Consider the following 25,196-nt stretch of genomic DNA (forward strand, 5'->3'; position numbering starts at 1 on the left):
TCACTTTATCTCCTACATCACATTTTTTTTTCTCTCCTAGGCACAAGGTAAGACAACCAGTATAATCTAAATTGCTATAGTAAGTATCTTGATCCCTGTTCCGGTTTGCTAATTCTGCTGTTTTGCAAAACACCAGAAATGGATTGGCTTTTATAAAGGGGGTTTATTTGGTTACTTAAGGCCATAAAATGTCCAAAGTAAGACATCAACAGTAGGGTACCTTCACTGGAGAAAGGCTATTAGCATCTGGAAAACCTCTGTTAGCTGGCTGGCATCTGCTTGCTCCCAGGTTGCATTTCAAAATGGCATTCTCCAGAATGTCAGCGTCAGCTTTCAACGGCCATCTTCAGAATGTCTCTCTAAGCTGCAGCAGTACTGAGCTCCTTCTGTCTGAGCTTTTATAGGGCTCCGGTAAACTAATCAAGACTCATGCGGAATGGGTGGGGCCACACCTCCATGCAAATAATACAATCAAAAGGTATTACCCACAGTTGGGTGGGTTACATCTTCATGGAAACAACCTAATCCAAAGAGTCTAGCCTAATCAGCACCAATACGTCTGTGCCCACAAGATTGCATTGAAGAATATGGGGTTTTGTGGGACATAATACATCCCAACCAGCACAATCCCCATTTAACCAGTGAGGAAACTGAGGGTCAGAGAGGTTAGGGTAGACTATTACCCAGGTTACCTATCTTGTTAATGGCAGGATTGGGCCTCAAAACCAAGACCTCTGAGACGTCACTAGATCATGCTGCTCACTATCCAAAACTTGCTTTAAGCTTTTTTTTATTACTTCCCAATGAGAAGGGGGTGGAGGAAAGAGAAGAAGGGGGGAGGGGGGAGAGGGAATGAGAGAGAGGGAGAAAGTGGAGAAAGAAATGAGAAAAACTTTGGACAGCAATATAATCTCCTAAATTATTACTCCTAAAGCATGTTGAAATTAAATATACTGATTTTTTTACTGATGACATTAAGCCAAATTTACAAGTGGTAAAATAGAAAAATTTCCTGTTACACTGCACAGCATATGCTGTCTTCCTGTGTTTAAGTTTCAAATAAAAATCAATTTTCCAAAGCCTTCTAAAATGAGTTGGTTAGACTTCCAGACTCCTGTCCCAAACATCCCACTGCTTTAGGCTATAGAAGTTTTCTTTCACTGTCAGTTAACCTAGATTCTTAAGAATTCTTGGAGGGCAAATAAAGGGGCCTTTTTGACATGACACAATCTAACAAGTCTCCATTTGAGCTGACAACTCCCAGTGCTAGGAGACACTGACACAATGCACTTTTCTTAGATGCTGCATGTTACGTGTGCATGTCCCTTCTCGTACTATTCATTTTTTAGGCTTGGTCCTCTTTTACAGCACTTTTTTAAGAATAGTAATTTGTCTCTGGGTCTTTCTTCTCTTCATTGATACAACCATGTTATTTCCTACTTTCACCAGAAAACTAAACCCTCAGCTTATTACCCCACACCAGGTGTCATCAAACTTTCTGGACAGGGTCAGATGGTAAGTATTTTAGGTTTTTGTAGACCACATGTGTTCTCTGTAGTATATATATATACATATTTTTAATGTTTTAAAAATGTAAAAAAAAAAATCTTTGTAGCTCAAGGGCCATACAAAAATAAGCCCCCAGCTGCCTTAGTTTTATTAACCCCTCCCCTTCAAATGGGCCTTAACTAGCCCGTGATGTAATTAGTGGGAACAACATTACTCAGCCAGAGTGCTGAAGGCAAACTGAAAGGCACTAAGGCCGACAGGGCAGTAATTTGGGAAGGGAGGTGGAGAAAGGGTTCTACAAATGCTTCTCCCCTAACGAGACAGAGCAGCCTTGACTTTGCTTGGTTTTGCCTAAAGAAGCCTGAACTGGTGAAAGCTGGACCGAAGAGATAAAATGGAAATAAAAAACACTAAGAAACAAGACTGGTTTATTTTACAATGACCAGTGAGGTAGTTAATGAGGGAAACAGCAGGCAAGTCATTAAGGGATTCTCTGGGCTTAGTTCATTCGGCGCACAGCTCACTCTGGGCAGAATGGTTCTCAGGCTGATGAGGCCAAAATGAGCACAAATCAAGCCCAGAAAGGAACCCAGGCCACTGGACTATCTCCAAGGTATACATCCCAATTTCCACAAAATGGCTCTGCAGATTCCACAAATGGTAACAGAACTTTATTTTAATAAAAATGTCCTCATTTTAAGCTGGTCCCCCCCAATCCCACCCCTGAAAGCAGGTTTATCCCTACAAAGCAATCTATTTGGACACACTCTTCTTAGGCAACTTTAACTTCTTCCACCGCCGGACCACCACTCTGTATTTTTCACTTTCAGTCTTCTCTTCAAACACTTTTTTCAGGAGAATTCGCATCACTGTCTCTGTTTCTGCTTCTTTATCGTCTCCAATGACAAGATCTAATGTATCTCCCACTTTCACCTGAAAATTAAAAGAAAACCAAGCCTTTATTACATTTTGGGAAACCCAGGCTAACACAACAGGCTAACACAAACCTTTTAGGTTTTCAACAGTGATCATCAGCCAGAGGAAGAGCAATCAGAAGTCCTGACTCCTTGTAACAATCACTTGTCCCTAGTGCCTTTGAGTGAAAGGGTCTCACTTGGAGGAGCCTCAACCACACATGGGCTCAACAATGGGCAGTGTCCTTCCTTCATTCAGACCTAGATCACTGGATCACTGGCTGCTGGGGAAGGTCCCTGTGATTCAAACACTCATCGTCTCTATTGGATGACTTAAGGAAATACTTGAATGGAGGCATTTATCTGAGAAACACTAGCAAAGAAAACAGAAAGTGGGGCATAGTCTTTGGAGAGTATGTGTAGTAATTACTACATGCAGTTTCCAGTGTGACAATTTTCACTGATTTCAACCCAGATGAACATAAACTGGGGATGGGGCAGTTTGGTGGAAGTCAGTTACTATAGAACAATGGTCAGTTGTACCTCTTAGGGAAATGCAAGCAAAGAAACTGTCCTTCAGCCGTGGCTGGCCCCAGTTGATGCCACATGATCAAGAGAGACAGGGCTCATTCACAAAATTGGAATGCACAGAACAGAGGTTGAGTTGGATTGTGACTGAATGGGCTAAAAGGGCTGAGGTCAAATCCCTTCTTGCTCAAACCAGTGGCTCTGAGCTGAGGTAGTGCAGGGCATGCCCGGGGCAGCCTTGGCAGCTTCAAGGCCTGAGGAGTCAGGTCCGTGCCGCCAGGCTGTGGAGGAGCCCAGAGGATCTGTTGAGCAACTCTAGAAGGGGCTAACCCAACCCAGCTGCCATCTGCTTCCTCTTCTAACATGAGCCAGGGATGACCTAGGGCTGTCTCAGGCCCCTCACTGCTGCTTCCAGTGGGGGGGGGCAACCCTGTATGTAGGCCATGAACCCTTAAGTGAGCACATGTAGCCATATAAAAAGCCTACTGGAGGGCTTCTGTTTAAGAAACATGGTGCCAAATGATGACGTTTATTTTCCACTAATGTTCTCTGAGACAAAGTCATAATTTCACACTGCCAGAACATTCATCTTCACCAGGAGAAGCGCATATATACTCTCCTGCCCACAGCAGGCCTCTGCAGGCCCAACGCTCAGTCCGCATCATGGGCACGCACACCTGCTCTGCCAGGACACCACACTGGTCCATGTGGGCAGCCCAGAGCTGTTGAACATTAAAACGGGTAGGTTTAAACCATTAATTTCCTGTGTTCGGGCTGAGAAGCAGAAAAGCTCACATTGCAGCGAGGCCTCAAGACTGCTTCTCCCCCTGGGTCTGCAGGAAGGGCTGTTCTAGGAACCATGTGGGGACCTATCCTCTTGTAGATCTGCTGGGGCCATTTGAAAAAAAAAATGACCACCTCAGTTCAACTTTCTGGACATTTATAAATCATTATCCAGAGAAACACAAGGCTTGGTAATTCTGTTTAACTGTTCTGGGGCATATTTCACTAAAAATCATCTTTAATAAGTAACATATGAACAAGGTACAAAATTAAAAAGTACAAAAGGGCATACAAAGAAAAGGCAGCCCTTGCTGCATATCCTTCAAAGACATGCATAATGTCTGCCCCTTAAGAGAAGAGCAGGCTGGTGTGTAGGTGAAAGTGAATCCCTTTGGGGCTTTACTTGTAGGGCAGAGAGCAGAGAAGGAATATCCTTTACCCAGTTAATCCCAGAGAAGAATGTGCTTAGAAAGGCTTCAATCCCCATTACTTCAGGCTCCACACACACTGTTTAATTCAGCAGTTACCAGCATCCACAGCACTCCGGGTTCCACCTGGCTTGCAGCGCACAGAAAAGCTCTGCTCAGCTTCAGGCAGCCAGGGTTAGAGCTGCAGCATCAGATGTGCCGACCTTTTGAGGCCAGCAGTCAGGCACAGGCCCCGCTCAAGCAGGCCCAGAAAGGGCAGGGCTTCTTTATTCCCCTCTGAGGCCCTGTCACTTCTAACATGGGAGACCCGGCACAGCAGAAACAAAGCACAACAGGCTGGGATTAGGGGCTGTTTCAAATATCTACATTTCAAATCTCCCCTTAGCTGCAGTTACTATGGCTACCAGGCCTCCTAGTAACAAGAGGGCGAAGTGTTAATACAGGCCCCTGCCTCTGCTGACCCTCAGGAGAAATGTGGAAGGCAGCCGAGACAACAGAACATCCAAGGCAGAATGAAGCAGCAGCAATTAGGTTGTAGTCAACAATATCTCAAATCAGGGGGAGAAAAACAGGCTTGGGGGTTTGTAAATGAGGACCTGGTCCAGAGGCAGCACTGAGGGAGTAATCATTCCTCACTCTAAGAACATGATCTTGTCTTTGGAATACTGTGGCTGAGGAGGAGGGGGCTGGGCTATAATCAGGAAAAAGCAATTAAGAGATGAGAAGGACCTGTTCCCTGGATGCACGGATGGAGTGCCTGAATCTGTGTAGCTCACAGCAATGACTCACATGCCACAGCCTGAATCTGCCAGTCAAGTGCTGTCAGAGGGGAAACGGGATCATGCAGCCGTGGGCTTGGGAGTCATCAAGGGGTTTCCCCTTGCTCTGTCCACTTAGTTGCAAGGACCTGGATGATCCTGAGATCAAGGACCCCAAAGAAAGTCTCAGTACTCAGTGCTCACCCGGATCTATGGCTGACAGCCTCATACCATCCCATGTTCCAGTGTAACGGGGGGCAGCACTCCGATCCTCCAACCCTAAGGTGTTTTCAACCTCCAAAAGTGTGGCTAGCTTTCCTGGAACATTTGTTCCCTGGACACTGACACCCCTCAGTTAAATTGTTTTCAATGCCTCATAAATCTCATATCTTCCTGTCACACACTTTTAAATTGTGTTTTATTAACTTTTACTGCTCTAGGGGGCAGTCCTTCCACCGAAGCAACCAATGAGCAGGAAAGAGTGATTGGAATCAACTATTTTGCAGCCCTAGAAACTGATCAGACACTTATGATGATCGGGGAAGTGCTTGATGAAGGGAGAAGCTGCTGGATCTCTTGTAAGTGAGCAACAGCATGTGTGAACCTGCAACCATCCTCCATTGCTCAGTTGTGCTGGGGCTATGGGAATAACAGCCCGAGTTCCTGAAGCAGCTATGAACTGTTAGCTAGGTGGACAGTGGGGACCTTGCCCTCCAAAAATTTGGGGTGGTGCATGTGGGTTGGTCTGGCAGTGCCCCGTAGGACTGGTGTAGAGGCTTGTCTTGGCTTTGGCCCTCTCAGATGGCAGCAGCTTCCCTTGGTGGTGCGTATTGGAAGATTAAAAGGGACAGTGCTCTTCCCCTTGCCACCACCCCCACCCCCACCCCCCTCTAGAGCCAGATATTGAAGGAAATCTTTGTCAGGTCACTGGGTGACTGCAAAGATAATGGATAAGAAACTTCAGTGACCACACAATAAGGAATACACACTTCACAAAAACAGTTTGGAAAAGTCATAATGGACAGCTCCATCCCTCAAAAAGCAAAAATCTATACACAAAGGTGGGGGAGAATCAGATTTCCAGAGTGACCACATAATAGTACTCAGAATGTCTGGTTCTCAACAAATCATTACAAAATAAAAAAACAAAAAATATATACATGGCTTATTCACAGGGAAAAAAAGTTGACAGAAACCATCCCCGAGGAAGCCCAGACGTTACGATTACTACTCAAAGGCATTAAATCAACTGTCTTAAATATACTCAATGAACTAAAATAAATCATGAACAAAGAACCAAAGAAATTAGGAAAATGATGTATGCACAAAATTAAAATAGCAATAAAGACATAGAAACTTTATAAAAAGGGACCAAGTAGAAATTCTGGAGCAGGAAAGTAAAATAACTGAAATGACAGTTTCCCCAGAGGGGTTCAACAGCAGATATGAGTAGACAGAACAAAGAATCAGTGAACTTGAAGATAAGACCTTTGAAATTATCCAGTCTATGAAGCAGAAAGAAAAACGAATGAAGAAAAATGAACAGAGCCTGAAGAACCTGTGAGGCACCAACAAGTGTACCAACAAATGTATAACAGTAGTCCCGGAAGAAGAGAGAAAGATTTGGCAGAAAAATATTTGAAGAAATAATGGCAAAAAATTTTCCAAATCTAATGAAAGACATAAATATACATATCCAAGAAGCTCAATGAACTCCAAGCAGGAAAAACTCAAACATATTACAGTTAAGTTGCCAAAACTGAAAGACAGAGAAGTTTGAAAGCAGCAAGACAGATATGATTTGTGGATCGTCAGTAAGATAAACAGCCAATTAATTATCTGAAACCATGGAAGCCAGAAGTCAGTGGGATGACATATTTAAGTACTGAAGAAAAAACTGTCAACTGCAAATTCTATACCTGCAAAACTATCCCTCAAGCATGAAGGAGAAATTTTCCATATAAACAAAAGCTGAGGGTGTTCATTACCATTCTACCTGCCCTACAAAAAGTGTAAAGGAATTCCTTCAAGATGAAATGAAAGGACATTAGAGAGTAACTCAAAGTAATGAGAAGAAACAAAGAATACTGATAAAAAAAAGCATACTGATAAAGGCAACTACACAGGTAAATATAAAAGTCAGTATTATTGTACTTTTGCTTTGCAACTCCCCATTTTCTCTGTATCATTTTAAAAAACAAATTCAAAGACAATAATTATAAACCTGTGTTAATGGGCATATGATGTAAAAAGATATAATATGAGACAACGAACTAAGAGGGAGGGACGGAGATGTACAGGAGCAGAATGCTTATAAACTATTGAAACTAAGTTGTTATTATTCAGGTTGTTATAGGTTTAAGATGTTAATTGTAATCCCCAAGGAAGAAAATAACTATAAAATATACAGAAAGGAAAGAAGAAGATAATCAAAATAGTACAATAAAAAATATCAATAAATACAGAAAAAAGAGCACTAATCGAGGAGGTAAAGAAAAAATCATGTTAGATATACACAAAACAAATAGCTGAAAGGCAAAAGTAATTTATTTCTCATCATTACTTACTACAAATGTAAGTAGATTAAATTCCACCATTAAAAAAGCAGAGATTGGCAGATTGATTTAAAAATATGATCCTTCTATATAGTGTCTACAAGAGACTCACTGCAGATATAAAAACACAAATAGTTTGAAAATAATAGAATGGAAGAAGATATTCCATGGAAATAGTAACCAAAAGAGTTGGGGTGGCTATGTTATTGTGAGAAAAATAGATACTTCAAGTAAAAAAAAAAAAAAGTTTACAAGAGACAAAGAACATTATATTCTGATAAAAGTTTCAGTCTAGCAAGAATATATAGTAATTGTAAACATATGTGCACCTAACAACTGGGCCCCAAAATATATGAAGCAAATGTTGACAGAATTGAGGGGAGAAATAGTTCTATAGTAACATTTGGAGACTTCAATACACCACTTTGAATAATGGCAAGAACAACTAGACAGAAGATCAATGAGGAAACAGAGGACCTAACAATGCCATAAACCAATTACATCTAACAGACATACAGAACACAACACTTCACCCAACAACAGCAGAATACACATTCTTCTCAAGTGAAAATGGAATATTCCTCTGGACAGACTATATGTTAGGCCACAAAACAAATCTCAGTAAGCTTTAAAAGACTGATATATTACAAAGTATCTTTTCAGGTTACAATGGAATGAGAAATTATTAATAAAAGGAAAAATCACAAATACATGGAAATTAAACAATACAATCTTAAACAACCAATGAGCCAAGAAGAAATCACAAGGGAAATTAGAAAATATTTCAAGACAAATGAAAAGGAAACTGCAACATCCCACAACTTATAGGATGGAGCAAAAGCTAACAGGGAATTTATAGAACTAGAAATGCCTACATTTAAAAAGGAAGAAAGATCTCAAATCAATAACCTAACTGTACATCTCAGGAACTAGAAAAAGAAGAGTAAACTAAACCCAACTTAGCAGAAGGAGAGAAATAATAAAGATTAGAGTGGAGATAAATGAGATAGAGAACAGTAAACAATAGAGAGAATCAATGAAACCAAAAGTTGGTTCCTTGAAAAGAGCAACAAAATTGACAAACTTTTAGCTAGACTCAAATGACCAAAATCAGAAATGAAAGTGGAGACATTACTACCAATTTTACAGAAAAAAGGACTGTAAGAGAATACCATGAACAATTGTACACCAACAAATCGGATAATCTAGATAAAATAGGCAAATACCTAGAAACACACAAATTTCCAAAACTGACTCAAGAAGAATAGAAAGTCTGAATAGACCTACAAGTAAGGAGATTGAATCAGTAGGCAAAAACCTCACAAAAAAGAAAAGTCCAGGCCTAGATGGTGTCACTGGTGAATTCCACCAAACATTTAAGAAGAAATCACCACCCCTTCTTAAACTCTTCCAAACAACTGAATTAAGTGGAAACACTTCCTAACTCATTTTATGAGGTCAGCATTACCTGATACCAAAGCCAAAGACACAACAAGAAAAGAATATTACAGACCAAGATACCTTAAGAACATAGATGCAAAAATCCTCAACAAAATACTAGCAAACTGAATCCAATAGTGCATTAAAAGGATTATACACTATGACCAAGTGGGATTTATCTCGAAAATACAGGGGTGGCCCAACCTAAGAAAATCAACGTAATATAACACATTAATAGGATAAAGGAAAAAAAACTATATGATTTCAATTGTTACAGAAAAAGCATTTTACAAAATCCAACATCTTTTCAGGATAAAAATGCTTAATAAACTAGGAATAGAAGGGTATTTCCTCAACATAACTAAAAGTCATATACGAAAAGCACAACTAACATAAGACTTAATGGTGAAAGACTAAATTTAAGAGCTAAAGCCATACAACTCTGAGAATACAATACAGGGAAAATCTTCATAACCTTGAATTTGGCAATGGTTTCTTAAATATGAAACCAAAAGTACAGGAAGCAAAAGAAAATATAGATAAACTGGACTTCATCAAAATTTAAAACTTTTGTGCATCAAAGGACTCTATCAAGAGAGTGAAAACCCACAGAATGGGAGAATATATTTGCAAATCATTTATCTGATAAGGGATTAATATCCAGAATGTATAAAGAACTCTTATAAATCAACAACAGTAAAACAAAACAACCCAACTAAAAAATGGGCAAAGGACTTGAATAGGCACTTCTCCAAAGATACACAAATGGCTAATAAGCATATGAAAAGATGCTCACCACGATTAGACATTAGAGAAATACAAATCAAAACCACAAGGAGATATCACTTAACACCCCTAGAATGGCTACTATTTAAAAAATGGAATATAACAAGTGTTGGCGAGAATAAGGAGAAATTAGAACCCTCAAGCATTGCTGGTAGGAATGTAAAATGGTTCAGCCACCATGGAAAACAGTTTGGTGGTTTCTAAAGTTTTCAGAATTACACGTCCCTGCAATTATACTCCTAGGTATATATCCCAAAGAATTGAAAACAAGGATTCAAACAGACACTTATACACCATTGTTCATGACCACACTATTCACAATAGCCTAAAGGGAGGAACAACCTAAGTGTCCATCAAGGGATGAATGGATTAAAAAAAACTGGCAAATTCATACAAAGTTGTATTTTTCAGCCATAAAAAGGAATTAAGTTATGATACAAGGTATAACATTAATAAGCATCCAAGATACCACATTGAAAGGCATAATTGAGATACAAAAGGGCAAATATTGGATGATTCCACTTATATGAAGTATATATATTTTTTCCTTTATTTATTTATTTTTATTTTATTTATTTATTTGTTGAAGTATCTAGAATAAGCAAATTCATACAGACAGAAAGTAGAACAGAGGTTACCAGAGGATGGAGGGATGGGAAATAGGAAGTTATCACTTAATGGGTACAGAGATTCTGTTTGGAATGAAGAAACAGTTCTGGAAATAGTGGTGATTGTTACGCAACATTAAGAATGTATTTAATGGCCACTGAGTTGTACACTTAAAAGCTACCATAAGATGTGTATATTTTACCACAATAAAAATAAAAAAGACAAAATAAAAAAAGTACAAAGCATGAAGAGAATTAATATAATCATGCCCCATGCAAAGACAAATGCTAGCAATATTGTTTTAATTCCAGACATATAATTTATTTACAAATATATTTTAACAGAATTTACATATATGATTTATTGTTACAAAACTGGAATCTCTAAATACTCTGTCTTGTAACTGATTTCTTTCATCTAACAATAGTATTGATATTGATACGGAACTGTCAGAAAATGGAACATCATTTTTGATAGCTGTCCTGCACACAGAGTGGCACATCCAGCAAGTGCTTCACCAGTACAGCTGGGCTGAATTATATACTTCTTTTAAATATATATATCTTTCTTTAAAACCTAATTATTATGATTCCAAGGGGGCTAACATTAATTAATTAATGGATTTTTGCCAGTTCTGACTATGGCTTGTCCTAAAATTTTAAAGAAAAAAGGGAAAGCTTCATCACAAATTTAGTAAGGCTGCAAAAGAGGAAGTGGTCTGTGTGAATGAAGCCTGCAGGTGAGGTTCATTAGCTTGACCGGACCACACAGGACCTCAGAGAAGGTAAGGCAGATAAATACATGGAGCCACTGCAGGCCCCAAGTCAGGAGCCTGAGGGGAAATTTGGGGCAGTATTAATTGAATACTGGCAGAGCAGCAGACAAAACTATCTGGTTGTCATTATAGATTTGATTCTCACCGTTCTGCTTTTCTTCCATAATTTTTCCCCATTCAGCCTGAGTTCACCTTTGTAGAATGCATCTTCCACTTTACTATTGAAAAAAAAAAAAAAAAAAGGTAAAATGCTTTAAAGTAGAAATATATTCAGAACAATTACACAAGTTTGACAGAAACGCTACCATTGATGTTTATTCTGACAATGACTGACACTCCCCAATAATCTCCATTCTGGGTGCTGGGAAAGTGAAAATTAACTGCTCCCACGGTATCTACAACAGGGAACCCCGAGAGCGCTTCTGAATAGATGCAGAACTGCTGCAAAGATCTGCTTTTACTGTTGCTTAGTTAATTAGTACTCTGATGGGGCTTTCAGAAAGGGTATCAAGATTCATTTGTGGCCTGGGGCCCAGGGTACCCCACCTGATTCTCTATGCAGCAACTGTCTGCCAAGCCCACAGCCCCAGGACTGCCAAAGTAAGTGGGCACTTCCTTTCTCTGATTCCTGCTCTGCACGCCAAGAGAAAAACTAAGAACCATACATATGGGGAGTTAGTATGCACTGAGGATGGGGAAATTCCAATCAAGCAGCCATTATCTCCCTGAAATTTAAATCACTGGGGCAATGAGATGAGGGGAGAACACAGACAAAAATCAGTGCCCTTCCCTTTTTTTTTTTTAATTCAGTTTTACTGAAATACATTCACACACCATACAATCATCCATGGTATACCATCAACTGTCCACAGTATGACAACATAGTTATGTGTTCATCACCACAATCTATCTCTGAACATTTTCCTTACATCAGAAAGAACCAGAACAAGAATAAAAAATAAAAGTGAAAAAAAAGAACACCCCCAAATCATCCCCCCATCCCACCCCATTTGTCCTTTAGTTTTTACCCCCATTTTTCTACTCATCCATACACTGCCCTTCCCTTTTAATTACCTGATCTGAGTGACTGACATTTGGGGCTCTGCTTAAAAAACAGCAGCTACTACTGTGGGAGAGGGAGAGATCACCTTACAAGTATGCTAGATTTTAGAGAACTTTCAACAAATCCCAATCAGGGTATCAAGAGGAGGCCTGTGGGCTCAGAGTTATTTTTGAGTTCCCAAGCGTCAAGAATTAAAAAAATTAAACTACAATTAAATTAGGTCACAAAGGTATAGATTATACAAGGAAATATTTTTTTGCATTTATTATTCATACAATTCTTACCTTGCATGCAGAAGGCACTCAATCAATGACTGCTAAAGGAATGAATGAACAGTGAGGGTCTCTATTTTTATATAATTAGTCTAGCAGAAAGAATGAGAACAATAAAGAAATCTTGAAAGTTATACTATCTCTACATGTTATATTTGAACACATTTTCTTCATAATAGCGAACATTCATTGAGTATCTACTATGTGCTGGGCCCTGTTATTTGTGCTTTAGACAGATTAAATAGTACTCATGTAATTCTTATTACCAACCTCTTAAGTAGGTTCTATTACCCCATTTTATAAGTGAGGAAACTGAGGCACAGAGAAGTGACTTGCCCAAGGATATACACTAGGCAGGACTCAAACCCTACCAGTCTGGCTCCAGAGCCTGCATTCTTCACCACTACCTTATACTGCTTCCCTTCATCTTAAGGAGTACCTTCTCACACTGTTGTATTTGTGAAATCCAGGTACATCTTATGCCTGCTATATACATCTAATGGGGTGATTCCTTTCCTCCTCAAGAAGGTGTTAATTAAATCAATGGTTCATCTTACAGTCAACTGTCTTAGAATCAAGAAAACATGGCACATGTGATTTGTAGTCAATCACTTGACTTCTCTGAGAATCAGTTTTCTCATCTATAAAATGAAATAACTGAAACAGGTCACTGTGCTGGTTTGGATGTATTATGTCCCCCAAAGCTCCATGTTCTTCAATGCAATCTTGTGGGGGCAGACGTATTAGTGTTGACTAGGTTGGAACCTCTTTGATTGAGTGTTTCCATGGAGATGTGACTCAATCAACTGTGAGCAAAACATGTGATTGGATAATTTCCATAGAGTTGTTATTTGCCCACTCAGGGTGGGTGTTAATTGGATCACTGGAGTCACATAAGGGAGTTCACAGACAGAAGGACCTCAGAGCAACTGAGAGTGACATTTTGAAGAGGAGCTCCAGCTGAGAGGACAAAACAGCCCAACAGCAACATTTTGGAGAACACCATTTTGAAATGCAACCTGAGAGCAAGCAGACACCAGCCATGTGCCTTCCGAGCTAACAGAGGTTTTCCACATGCCAATGGTCATCCTTCAATGAAGGTACCCTATTGTTGATGCCTTACCTTGGACAATTATGGCCTTAAGACTGTAACTCTGTAACTAAATAAACCCCCTTTATAAAAGCCAATCCATTTCTGGTGTTTTGCAAAACGGCAGCATTAGCAAACTGGAACAGTTACCTATAAGGTCCTTTCATATTTATGGTTACTCTTTATCATAATATAGGCCAGATGATTATTTGAAACATTATATTAAAGTAACCAAGAAAAGTGAGTTTACAATAAGACAGACATCATACTCACTTTCTTCCAACATCCAGACCTGTCTTCATGATAACATCATACCGTAAAGACTGCACTACTTTGTCTAGGTCTTTATAGTCTTTGACCACACTGGGATCATCCTCGAGCTCCTCTTCCTGCTCGCTCATCTCATCAGGATCCCTTTCTTCATCAGAGTCCTCTTCATCTTCTACTTTATGTAGAGTCTTTTTACTGGATTTTTTAGAGTTCATATTACTTTTGAGTCTTATGGAAAGTGGAAAAATACATTTTGGAGATATCAAAAGCCCTGGATATCTCAGTGAGAAAACATCATGGAAAAGTGTTTTATAATTGGATGCATTTAACCTGGCACTCGAAAAATATAAGTATCGATTCCAGGAAGCACAGAGTTTGTATGAAGCAGGTATTCCTCGGAGTGCTCCCCAGAGTCCCATCCAGGCATCTGGCTTTCTTAAAACACCAGCAGGCAATCTGACACTAGTTATGGCCATGGCGCATACAACCTGAAACAGACGATAATTCAGTTTTATTTCAAAAGTGCAGTGGTGTGGCATTCTTACAACAAAAACCATACACACCATTAACATTTTATATCTAGTACTGTACTTATGCTCCCCTATAAAAGGCCCTATTAGGCTGCACATTTCGAGGGCCATGCACCATACCACAATGAGTCTTCCAGCTGTAATTAATGTGCTTACCTCATAGGGCTGCCTTGAGGATCAAATGCAATAATGATCTGTGTGAAAGAACTGGTTCTACCCTCTCCCCTTCAACAAATTAGCTTTGATCATATTGTCTGCTACAGAAGTGAGCACTATTAACAATAGCTCTCAGAGATTTGTTTGTTTTTAAAAAAGAAGAAAATCCTGTGGTGAGAAAGACTCTCTACTGACATATCTTTTAGTATCTTTACAATACTGACTTTGCTAATAAGAGACACCAGATCACATTTCCCAAAATCCAGAGTGATTCTCTAAACTTTATTTGAACTTCCAAACCTGGCAAATCAGAGTGAAGAATGAGCACACTGGACATATTTGCATTTTACCTCCTTTCATATCTCCTTCCCATGGTTTTACAGGCATTAACTAGCTGAGAAGGAAGGGGCCCGGAGAGCCACAAACTGGGTAATTTGTTTCCCAAGGCCCCAAGGTGCTGACATGCCAGACAGCAATCAACTCCTACCCTTACCTCAAATGCAGCAGTAACCATCTTACAACAATGGTGGCAGATGTCCCAAGTACACCAAGATGGTTTTGGAGCTAATGATTCCATAAGGCGAGAAGAGTTTCCATATAGTCAGTACCCTCATACTTTGAGTCCACAAATGACTTTCCTTTGTGCCAAGGTTATATTTGGGGACTGATTTCTTTCATGATTCTCATGATTTTTCCTCCCTACTTTCCCTTTTAATTACAAAATCAACAACAGCAATTACCTGTAAGGTTCACTCAAAAGCATATAGCTAGTTACTTCCAATTTATATTTGTTAACATTTTGGTTCTTAGTTTGGCTGGCATGAATGAGGCAGACAAACCAAGCTAGAATTCTATTATCTCACCTCTCCTGGGCCTCTAATTTATGTCTGAATCTTAAATGAGAATCTTAAATGAGAAAACATCAATTTAAGGGCTGTTTTCCAACATAACTATAATTTGAAATAAATTTAAAAGGTTATAGAAGTTATAGAGTACTCTAAAATACTGAATAGAAGTTACTTGAAGCACTTTCAAGAAAAATACTGCCAGAAATTATTTTTATACATATCTAATTTAATAGAGAATGAATAATACCCATTCATAGAAAGAACCTTAAATTTTATACAAGCAAGGATAAAGAAAGAAAATAGCATATTTCAAGAGTCCCCAAACTTGGACTTCATGCATCACTACAATAAAAAATTTTAAATAAATAAATAAAATAACAATGAACTACTCAACTTCTATTTTGCCGAAGATTTTAATTGTCACTATTCCCACCATCATTCATAAAAGAAAGGAGATTTCAATGCCACAAGTGTAAGAAGGACATAATCTCAGAATTGATCACCATTGTCCTTTTTCTCTCTCTCTCTCTTTTATTGAGGACCTGGAAAAACTTATTACAGACTGACACCAGCCTATGGTCCAGTGTTGGGAACTAGCGGTGTATATGAGTATCAGGGGCATTAATATTTATAGATGGAAAAAAAAAGTCATAACTAGAAGGGGCTCAGTATGCCCATTAAATGCACCCATTTTTTACTTTAGAAAAATTTCTGATTATGTATGAAATATATTTTCACTGTAAAATAATTGAAAAAAATGCAAAGGAAATTTAAACCACCCATAATCCACTCTATGATAACCACGGTTAACATTCTGGCATATATCTTTCACAGTATAAAACTTGTAAGAAAAATAATTCACTTACTCAGAGCCTCCTCTTGCATCTTCCCACCCACACAAAAGACACAGGAATAAGTGGCCAGAATGCTCCATCACTGGCCTCAAGATGTCTGTGCTGGTTCTAAATGTTAGACTCATCAGAATCTACCTAGGTGATGTCTACATCCCAGGCCAAGACAGCCCTGATTAAAATCACTACCTGCTGTTGGGCCTAGACCAGACTGGTTTATAAGATGCTCATGAAATAGAAAAGATTAAGACTCAACAATAATAATGATGATTTGCCACTCTAGTGATTTTCAAACTGTAGGTCGTAAGCCATTATTAAAATGTTTATGTTTTAAGAACTAGAACTGAAGAGTACGGAAAATATGAGCATATCTTACTATACTAAGAATAAATAATGCTTCATGAAACTTTGTTACAATCACACACACACACATATACTGGGTTATCACGTAAAATATATATACAGTAAGTAAAAATAAAACAAGTTTGAAAACAGTGGTCTAGGGGACTCTAGAAAATTAGTTTTTGCTTATCAGCTGAAAAGCCAAAGGCTATATCTGGGTTTCAAGAGGCTGGAGCCTGGCTGCATATTCCACCCCTTAATTGTTAATATATAACTGTAATCCCAGAGGCCTATGTGACTGCAGAGCTGTAAAAGGTGGGCTCTTAGGGATGACGTAGTGCAGTCATCATTTAGCAAATGACCTAACCATTTGCTAAATCACAGAGCTAGTAAGTGTCTGTGCTGACCAGAATTCCAATTCCAAGTCTTAGAGAAGAGGGGATGGACACAAGCCCTCTCACTCTGTGAAGGAAACTACTGAGGCACACCAAAGAGGAAAAAGAAAAGGTTTAGGAGGAAGGCCTGAGAAACAGTTCCAGATGAAAAATGTAACACATACCGGTGTGGCAGGGCTTAGCTGGCAATGAGGCTCAAGGTATCATCCACTGGGGACACAGCTTGGCTTCCCAAAAGGATGCCAGCTGCTTGCCACCAACCTCCCCCCGCCCCCCCAACTCTCATTACCAAACAGCAAAAATCGAACATGGGTCACAGGTCTCATGAGCTGCCTGGATGCGATGATGACAGCAGGGAACGAATAGTGCCTCTCTGAGAAGAGCCCCAAACCCCAGGGACACAGGAGAAACCCCTTTCCTTAGCACTGACTAGTCAGTCATAGCTTCTGTCCTGAATAAAATGCTGACTTAAAAATGCAAAAACAAAAGTCCTCCCCAGATTCTGGGCAAAAGGCAGGGGCTAAAATCATGCAGAAAGGGCTTGTATCTCTGCAGTCCCCTCTGGGAGGCTGCTATGGGTGAAGGGTAGGGAGCTGTGTCTTCACGTTTTTCTGCTGAAGAGGGGAAGGGAGCAGGGAAGATGCTCCAGAAAAGCCCAGGGAGGAGTGGGAAGAAAGGGATGGAGAGAAAAACTCTGAGACATTGATGCTTGGGATGGCTGCCACTGATTTCAAAAGCAGCTCCATCTGCTCAGCCATACTCACTCCAGCAGACACCCACCCCACTTTCCTCATAGAAGGGTACCCGAAACCAACCTGGATCACTGAAGCGGCTTGCTACAAACTTCATCTGTGCTACTGACTTAGACAGCTTTCACCTGGTGATGCACTTATAAAATCATATCTGCTACAAAGAGGACACATACTTGTACATCTTTACCCATACACAAAACAATACAATTAACACATAACATCTTTTGGAGTGGGTCATCCTGGAAAAAAGGTTTGGTGAGACAAAAGCCTCTCCTCCCTCCCCTAATCTTTCTCAGGGGTCGCTTGCACACCTGGTCACTGGGCCCTTCTGAGATGGTTTTGGTGGCGCCCCAAATTTCTGGAGACAGAAATTCAGACGTGGACCTAAGTGCTGATGGGCGTGTGTGCACACAGACTCTCATCACACACACACACAAAGACATCTGGTGATAAAAGGAAAAACAAAATTCCTAGCCCTTGGATATGGGCCTGTTCCCAGAGTTAAAAGCATCAGTGCCACCTCCATCTAAGAGTAATGGTCTTGAAAAGCTACCTCTCACTGGCTTGGTCTAGGGCAGAAGGACTAAGAAGCAAATTAGGGTAGGGATCAAGAGTCTGAAATTTAAGGTGTTTTGACCTGTGATCATATCAAACTGTGTCACACAAAGCAACAGTGGGATGTGAAACAGGCTGTCCACGTAGGGACAACAAGAGTTGAGACTTTGAGCCTTCCCTTTCTTTCGTCCAGTTTCTTTTAAAGGGTCAGACAATTCTCTAACTCTTTTTCTGTCCTCTCCCAGAGCTGGGCCCATTCACATGGCCTGGAATACTGACAGTGGTCCAAGAGGCACATCAGAGACATGGAATGATGGGCAGGCATGCCAAATAGTTAAGACCTGGGCAGTGAACAGGAGCTGGGAGTGGTTTCTGGCTTGGATCCACAGCTTGCATAGTGGCCACAGTGATCAGACTGCCATCAGAGACGGAGGCAGTCTGGGTCCCCAAGGAGAGACAGCACCTACCAGCAGTAGTGACTGGGGGCATCAGCAAATATGTACTTGAGTCTGTATGCCTCAGTGGAAAGCAGCCCAATCTCTTCACTGCCCCAGTGAACCACAGGTAGGTTTTGTAGCAGCAGAGGAGACCCTGAAAGTCCTCCTCATTCAAGATCTCTTTCCTCCACTTGATCAAGAGGGCTACACACGTGTAGAGATGGAAGTGGAAGAACCCTTCTGGTTCATACTGCTTTGGTACAGTGAAGGGGAAGCTCCTATGTAAGCAGGTTGTTCATCCAATGAAAGGAAAACTGTCAGTATTCAACCTCATACTTCCTGAAGTGATTACGTACCTGCTCATTAATCTGGCTGAGAAGTATTTCTAGTGCCTTGGCTTTCTTTTAGATCCCTGCTCATGCAAAGGTGTAATTATCTGGGACTCCATCCAGCAGGTTGTTCGTGAACCAAAAGCTGTAGGCTTCAATGCTTTGCAGCATGTCCTGGAGACAAGATGGTCACGTCAAAGTTTTCCACATCCTCTTTCACATACACTGAAAGGAAGACAACAAAGAGTGGAATGACCTGGTCATTACTTGCCTGGACACACCCACTGGCAGGGTGTCAGATGGCCCAAATAACAGAATTCTTTTGAAGACCTCCTATACAAGTGGCTGCTAGAACAAAGGAATGATAGGAGTCGTCCTTGCAATGTCACTGTGAGTCTGTCCGTAGATATCCTGGTGATGCTCCTCATTTTGAGAATCATAATACTGTTCAATAAAGCCAGAAGATTCCTCCCACTCCTGCTGCTGGGTCACCTTCTTCTTCTCGGTGTTTGCTGGGAGACAGCCTGTCTCTGGGTTACAGGATGTATCTCCCTGAGAACCCCTGGCCAGCAACTTTCCTCAGTTCATCTAAGTCAGTGATGTGGCTGGATGGAATTTTTCTAGGTGGATTTTCTCCTGGACAGTTGTCAGGGGAGCCCCAGCAGCATTCCCATCTGACATCCAGGCAACAGGGAGCATGATGGGTCGGAGAGAGTGTGACTGCTGTTTGTGACAAGGGTTCCTCAGGCATGTATCACTGGAGTTTCTGGACAGCTGGGCATTATTGCTAGACTTTTTGACCTTGTAGTTGGCAGGAAGTTTGGATGTTGTTGACTGGGATGTTCTGGCTTCAACCTCAGCCTGCTGTGGTTTTCCAGGACCTGTGCTGCAGTTGCCAAAGCAAACTCTGAGTTCAGAGTTTGGAAAGAAGGTAGGGAAAAGTGCTCTTCTTTATCATCACCAATGTCCTAAGCATCAACAGTATTCTGGGAAAACTCATGAAAACTGGAGGCCGCCTTACTCTTCAGAGGAGCTGCACTGACTTTTGAAAGTTCTTTAACAAAATTTTGTTGAGCTGCAATCTAGAGGAGGGTGCTATAGCAGCTCCATCCACAGGCTGGCTGGATGCTCCTTTACAACTTGGCACTTCTCTTCCAAAACTGCTTGCTGTTTTTGGTGGCCATTGCTTTGACCCAATGGGCCAAGGGGGAATCCAGCCAGACACCCCTAGACTTCGCAACCAGAGCGCCAGCCCAGGCTGCTTTCCTGCCATGGGTCATCTGCATCCAGCTCCTGGAAACACCATCCTGGATGTTCCAAGTCTTTTTAACACTTATTATTTACTCTATGTAAGGCACCATCAGGCTGCTCTACATGTATTAATTCATCTAACCCTCCCAACAAGCCCATCTCAGATAAACGGTCACCCAGATACTAAGTGGTATAGGCAAGATTTGAACCTAGACACCCTGGGTTCAAAGTCTAGACTCTTTACCACCATGCTGAACTGCTGGTCAATCTTCTGATTCCAAATCCACTGTTCTTTCTGCTACATCTGGCATTTTTTTTCTAGAACAGAAGCTAACCTCCACTTATTGCAATATCAAAGAGAATGGTTAATTTCATGGAGAGTGGGAAGAACTGTCACCCCAACTTAGACGAAATCCTAAGAGAAGACATCTTGGGAGAAAGAAGTGCCTTTGGCTGGGGGTGAAAGTCCTATCCCGTCAGTTTCTGGGTTCCCACACTCCCCTCCCAAAGATGTTTCCTTTACACCACATTGTCCTCCTTTGAGGAATGCCTGGATATGATGCTGTTCTCTGCATACGTCACAAATAGTTATATTTACCTACACTAGGAAACTTTTACTAATGGAAAACAGCTATTTAAAATCACACTTACATGTTTAAAAAAAAAAAAAGCATAATGAAAATGTGAAGCCAAGCATTCTCTTTATGTTTATTAGCTACTCAGTCCCTCTTTTCATGATATGTTTGACTTTCCAGCAGGCAAACATTGAGAAATGCTGAAAGTTTTGATAAAACTTATGGAAAACATAAAATTGAGAATACCTCATTGAACCTAATTTTTGCTGCAAACCAGGAGATGACCACTTCTAGAAACTGGCAGAACTCTAAGGGGCAAAGGGGTACAGTCTGACAACCCAGATTCTGCCTTAGGGCTTTCCAAACTGGTTAGGTGAACCCCGAGTTAAGGGTAGGAATGCCAGAGGAGGGAGCCAACCAGGCCTTCAGCCCCCTTCAATCAGAGCAGCACTGGCGAATATTAGGGCTCCTTATAACATATTCCATTTGAAAACAGGATTCCTCTAATAAAAAAAAATTTTTTTTTCTGTTCTCTTTTCCTTCCCTCCACCCCCACCACTTCCAGGGTCTGCACCCATTCACCTTCCCCCACCACCCTCCCCTGCCCACATGGAACACGCCCTTTTCCAGATTCTTGTCATATCACTGCTATACTTCATGTGTCACCTTCTCATCTCCCAAACTCTAAAGCAGTGATAGGGTAAGGACTGGGCCACATTCTTCACTCCCATTCCCAATCTGCTAACATACAAAAACTATAGTAAATATTTGCAGATTCATTTTTCTCAAAATAAAATGCACATCCTACTCATTACTACATCCACCCCCAAAGTCAGTCATTTGTCCACTTATGCCAAGTGCCTGACTAGGCCATGTAAAACACTCAGTCCCTGTCCTCAAGGAACTGTCATTTAAGTGGAATGAAGGCAAGTAAACTGGCTGTCAGAGAACACAAGTGAAAGTGGCAGGTCCAGAAAAGGCTGGAGCGAAGAGTGGGGATGCCTGAGGAGAGTTCTGATTGCAAAGGAGGCCTGAAAGTGAACTCCGGGGAAAAAACCAAATGCAGCAACAATTTTTCTTTGCTTTCTAATGGATCATTCCCATAGGCAAACTGTTATTTCTCTCATTAAAAAACAATCAAACAAATCTCTTCAACTGACTACCCTCCAGCTACTGCCCCTTTACTTGCTCCTTTGTAACACAACTCTACAGGATTGTCTACACTCAGTTCATCTTTCATTTTCTAAATCCAAGGTCATTTGTTAGTCCTCATCTTAGCTGATCTCTCAACAGTATCCAACATAACTAATAACTCCTTGCTTCTTGACTTAGCTTTCAGGAAACCTTGCTCTTGGTTTTCCTCCTACCTCTCTGGCTGCTGCTTCTCAGACTCCTGCTGGTTTTTCCTCTTCTCCCTGATTTCTTTTTTAGAGAAGTTGTAGGTTTACAGAAAAATCATGTAGAAAACAGTTTCCATATACCCCCCTCCACACACAGATTTTCCTTTTATTCACACTGCATTAGTGTGCTATCTCCCTGGTTTCCTAATGTCAAAAGGCCCCAAGTCACAGTCCTTGGTCCTCTTCTCTTCTACATTCACTTCATCCAGAGAAACGCTCAGATCTTAAGTGTGCCCCTCAATTAGTTTTGACACATGCATATAAGACAGTGAAAATTTCCATAGCTTTAAATACCACCCTGTATGCCAACTACTCCCTAATCTATATCCCCCATTCCAGAACTTTCTCTCAAACTGCAGGCTTATATTTCTGTGCAGAAAAGAATACACAGCAAGCCTGAAATTGCTATCCTTAGAAAGGCCTGCTTGGAAGGTTGGCCGTTGGCTGGCCTCTGAGAATTTGTATTTCAAAAGGGTGCCCACCATTCTTAGAACTGGTAAGAGTAGCTTGCTATACCTAAAGTATCTGTGCAAATATGGTTTATGTTGAATATCTGCTTTCCTACCATGAGTCTAAACTTTTAGTATATGCTAAGCCGAGTGTAACAACGTGACTAGCCCCAAATAAAAACCCTGGGCACTGAATCCCTGATAGACATTTCACATGTGCTGTCACAGTTTGTTGTTTGAGGAATTAATCATGTGCTGCATGGTCCAGTGTGACTCCACTAGGAGAGGGATCTTGGAAGCGTTATGTCTTGTTTCCTCTGGACCTCATCCCACACATCTCCTTTTGCTGATTTTGCTTTGTATCCTTTCACTGTAATAGGACTGTATGTCTGAATCTTTTGAGTCCTCCTAGTCAATCAATGAACCTGACACAATTTCCAACTGCCTATTCAACATCTCCACTTGGTTGTGTACAGGCACCTCAAGCTTAATAGATGTCCAACAAACTGCTGTTAAATCCTAACCCCAAACCTGCTCCACCTACAGCCTTCCCATCTTAGTTAATAGCAACTCCATCCTTCCAGTTGCTAAGGAAAATAGCTTCCAGTCATTCTTGACTTTTCATATCCATTATGTCAGGAAATCATGTTGGCTGTATCTTCAAGACATGTCCAGAATCCTCCCACATCTCACCACTTCCACTGCTAAAATACTGGTTCAGGCCACCATCATCTATCACTGTAGTTACTCCAAAGGTTCCTTTAGTCTTTTCTCCTCAGAGCAGACAGCTAAAAAGTAATTGGTATCCCGTCCCTCCTCTCTTCAAAATCCTATAAAAGCACTCAGAGAAAAGCTAAGTCCTGACCATGGCCTACAGCCTCGATGTGATCTGGTTCCCATTTCTTCTCTGACCTCATCTCCTGTCACTCTCACCCTTGCTCACTCAGCTTCAGCCACACTGGCCTCCTTGTTCTTCAAACACACATTCCTGGGGCGGGGCCCTTGTTCCCCAGCTGTGCCTAAAGCACTCTTACCAAAAGATATCTGCATGGAGAACTCCTCACCCACTTAAAGTCTTAACTCAAATGCCATCTCAATGAGGCCTCTCCACTCCAACTCTATTCAACAGGAATCTTAACTCTCCCAATACTCTTCACCCAGCTCTACTTTCTTCCCCATAGCACTTATCACTTTCTAACATGTTGTATAATTTACTGTTTTTTGCTTATCTTCCCCACTGAAAATGAACTCAAGTGAAGAAAACTTCACCTGTACTTTTTTCCTCTCTTGAATCTCAAGTGCCCAGAATAATGCTTGACACATGGTAAATACTTAATACCGTGTAAGGAAGACAGATCAGGAGGACTGGGACATCAGAATGAACTGGGAAAAGAATGCCCAAAGATATGACAGGACTGACGGGCAAGGGGCCTTGCTTATTAACATGTGGACTTGACCAGACAGCATGGGAGCTAAGGAAAGATCTTAAGCAGGGAAGTGATCTGAAAGGATTCGCCGTTTAAAAGATCTCTTTGGCAGTGGTGTGGCTATCAGTAGGGGGATGATTGTGGCAGGAAGCCCATGGGAGGTTATGGGGGCGCCCCACAGGACAGGTATAAAATGTGTGAAGTAACCCAAAGCTGTAAGATAAACAAAGTCTGGGATCTAGAGGCAACTCTGTTCTTGACCTGAATGACTCGGCGAGTCGCTGCACGTTTCTGGGCCTGTTCACTGCTCCATAAGATGGAAAACTAATACTTATATAAGTACACACACACACACACACACACACACACACACACACACAAATACCTAAATACTTTTAGACCTATTGCAAACAACTATCATAATAACAATTCTCCTTTCCGGAGTCCTCGGAGACCGACAGCTGAGACGGGGCCGCGTTCCCCTCGCTCCCTTCCCACCCTACCAGGCTGCGCACTTTCCCCGCGTCGCCAAGGTCAATTGAATGTGGACTGTGTCCCCAGGCTCCTGGTCCGAGTATGAAGCCAGCGCAGCCGCCGGACAGAGGGGCGAACAGTTTTGGCCCGCCCGATCCCCACGACCCCTGCAGCCCACGGGGCGTCCGCGACCCGCTAGCTCGAGAGGCTCACGCGGAGGAAACCCGGCAGCGAACAAGGACTCGTCGTGCCCCCATCTCACAAGAATACGCGATGAAGCAACAAAAAGAGACTCGGGCACCCAGGGACGCGAGGCGCGGGTAGCAGCACAGAGGGAGGTGCAGCGCGCCCTTCAGTGCGCAGTTACCTGTAGGTCGCGGCACTCGCCCCTCCCCCCTCCCCGCGGCCGCCTCTTGCCTATGCCCCGCCTCTTCCGTCCGCGCTGGGGCAGAGAGAGCGGGCCGGACCAACGCGCCGGCGCGGCCTAGGCGCCGCAGCGACCCCTGCTGGAAGCTGAACCTGGGAGGACTGAGCGAGGAGGAGCCTCGGGAGGGTAGATCTGCGTCTGTGCTGAGCGAGGAAGCCACGGAGGCACCGCGTGGTTACATGTGGCTGAACAGCGCAACTCTTAATGAATCATTAAAT

At 41.6% G+C, this 25,196-nt stretch overlaps 1 protein-coding gene and 1 pseudogene across 8 annotated transcripts; both read right to left on the reverse strand.

Moving 5' to 3' along the window:
* Positions 1–2,212: 2,212 nt before the first annotated feature.
* MTRES1 (mitochondrial transcription rescue factor 1) lies at positions 2,213–24,956 on the reverse strand. 8 transcript variants are annotated; one of them, XM_037843623.1, is made up of 4 exons: positions 24,919–24,956; positions 13,784–14,268; positions 11,231–11,303; positions 2,213–2,442 (listed from the first exon to the last, which is right to left on the reverse strand). In XM_037843623.1, exons 2-4 carry the CDS (start codon positions 14,254–14,256, stop codon positions 2,263–2,265), a joined length of 726 nt encoding a protein of 241 aa, XP_037699551.1. In that variant the 5' UTR covers positions 14,257–14,268; positions 24,919–24,956; the 3' UTR covers positions 2,213–2,262. The 8 variants fall into 8 exon arrangements, with proteins under 8 accessions (XP_037699551.1, XP_037699553.1, XP_037699554.1 ...); XM_037843625.1 differs by lacking the exon at positions 24,919–24,956 and adding an exon at positions 24,765–24,882; XM_037843626.1 differs by lacking the exon at positions 24,919–24,956 and adding an exon at positions 24,581–24,755.
* On the reverse strand, positions 18,665–20,297 carry LOC119539818 (annotated as a pseudogene).
* Positions 24,957–25,196: the final 240 nt, after the last annotated feature.

The sequence above is a fragment of the Choloepus didactylus genome, chromosome 7 (genome assembly GCF_015220235.1).
Source record: "Choloepus didactylus isolate mChoDid1 chromosome 7, mChoDid1.pri, whole genome shotgun sequence".
Classification (NCBI taxonomy): domain Eukaryota; kingdom Metazoa; phylum Chordata; class Mammalia; order Pilosa; family Megalonychidae; genus Choloepus; species Choloepus didactylus.

What these genes read in the sequence shown, in the direction of transcription:
- MTRES1 (XM_037843618.1), bottom strand. Translation starts at nt 15,043, where the DNA reads ATGGAATCATTAGCTCCAAAACCATCTTGGTGTACTTGGGACATCTGC. An exon ending in TGGTTACTGCTGCATTTGAG is followed by an intron (nt 14,269 to 14,959) that starts GTAAGGGTAGGA and finishes CGTCTGTTTCAG; the next exon opens with GTTGTATGCGCCATGGCCAT. An exon ending in GGTCTGGATGTTGGAAGAAA is followed by an intron (nt 11,304 to 13,783) that starts GTGAGTATGATG and finishes TTTTTTCAATAG; the next exon opens with TAAAGTGGAAGATGCATTCT.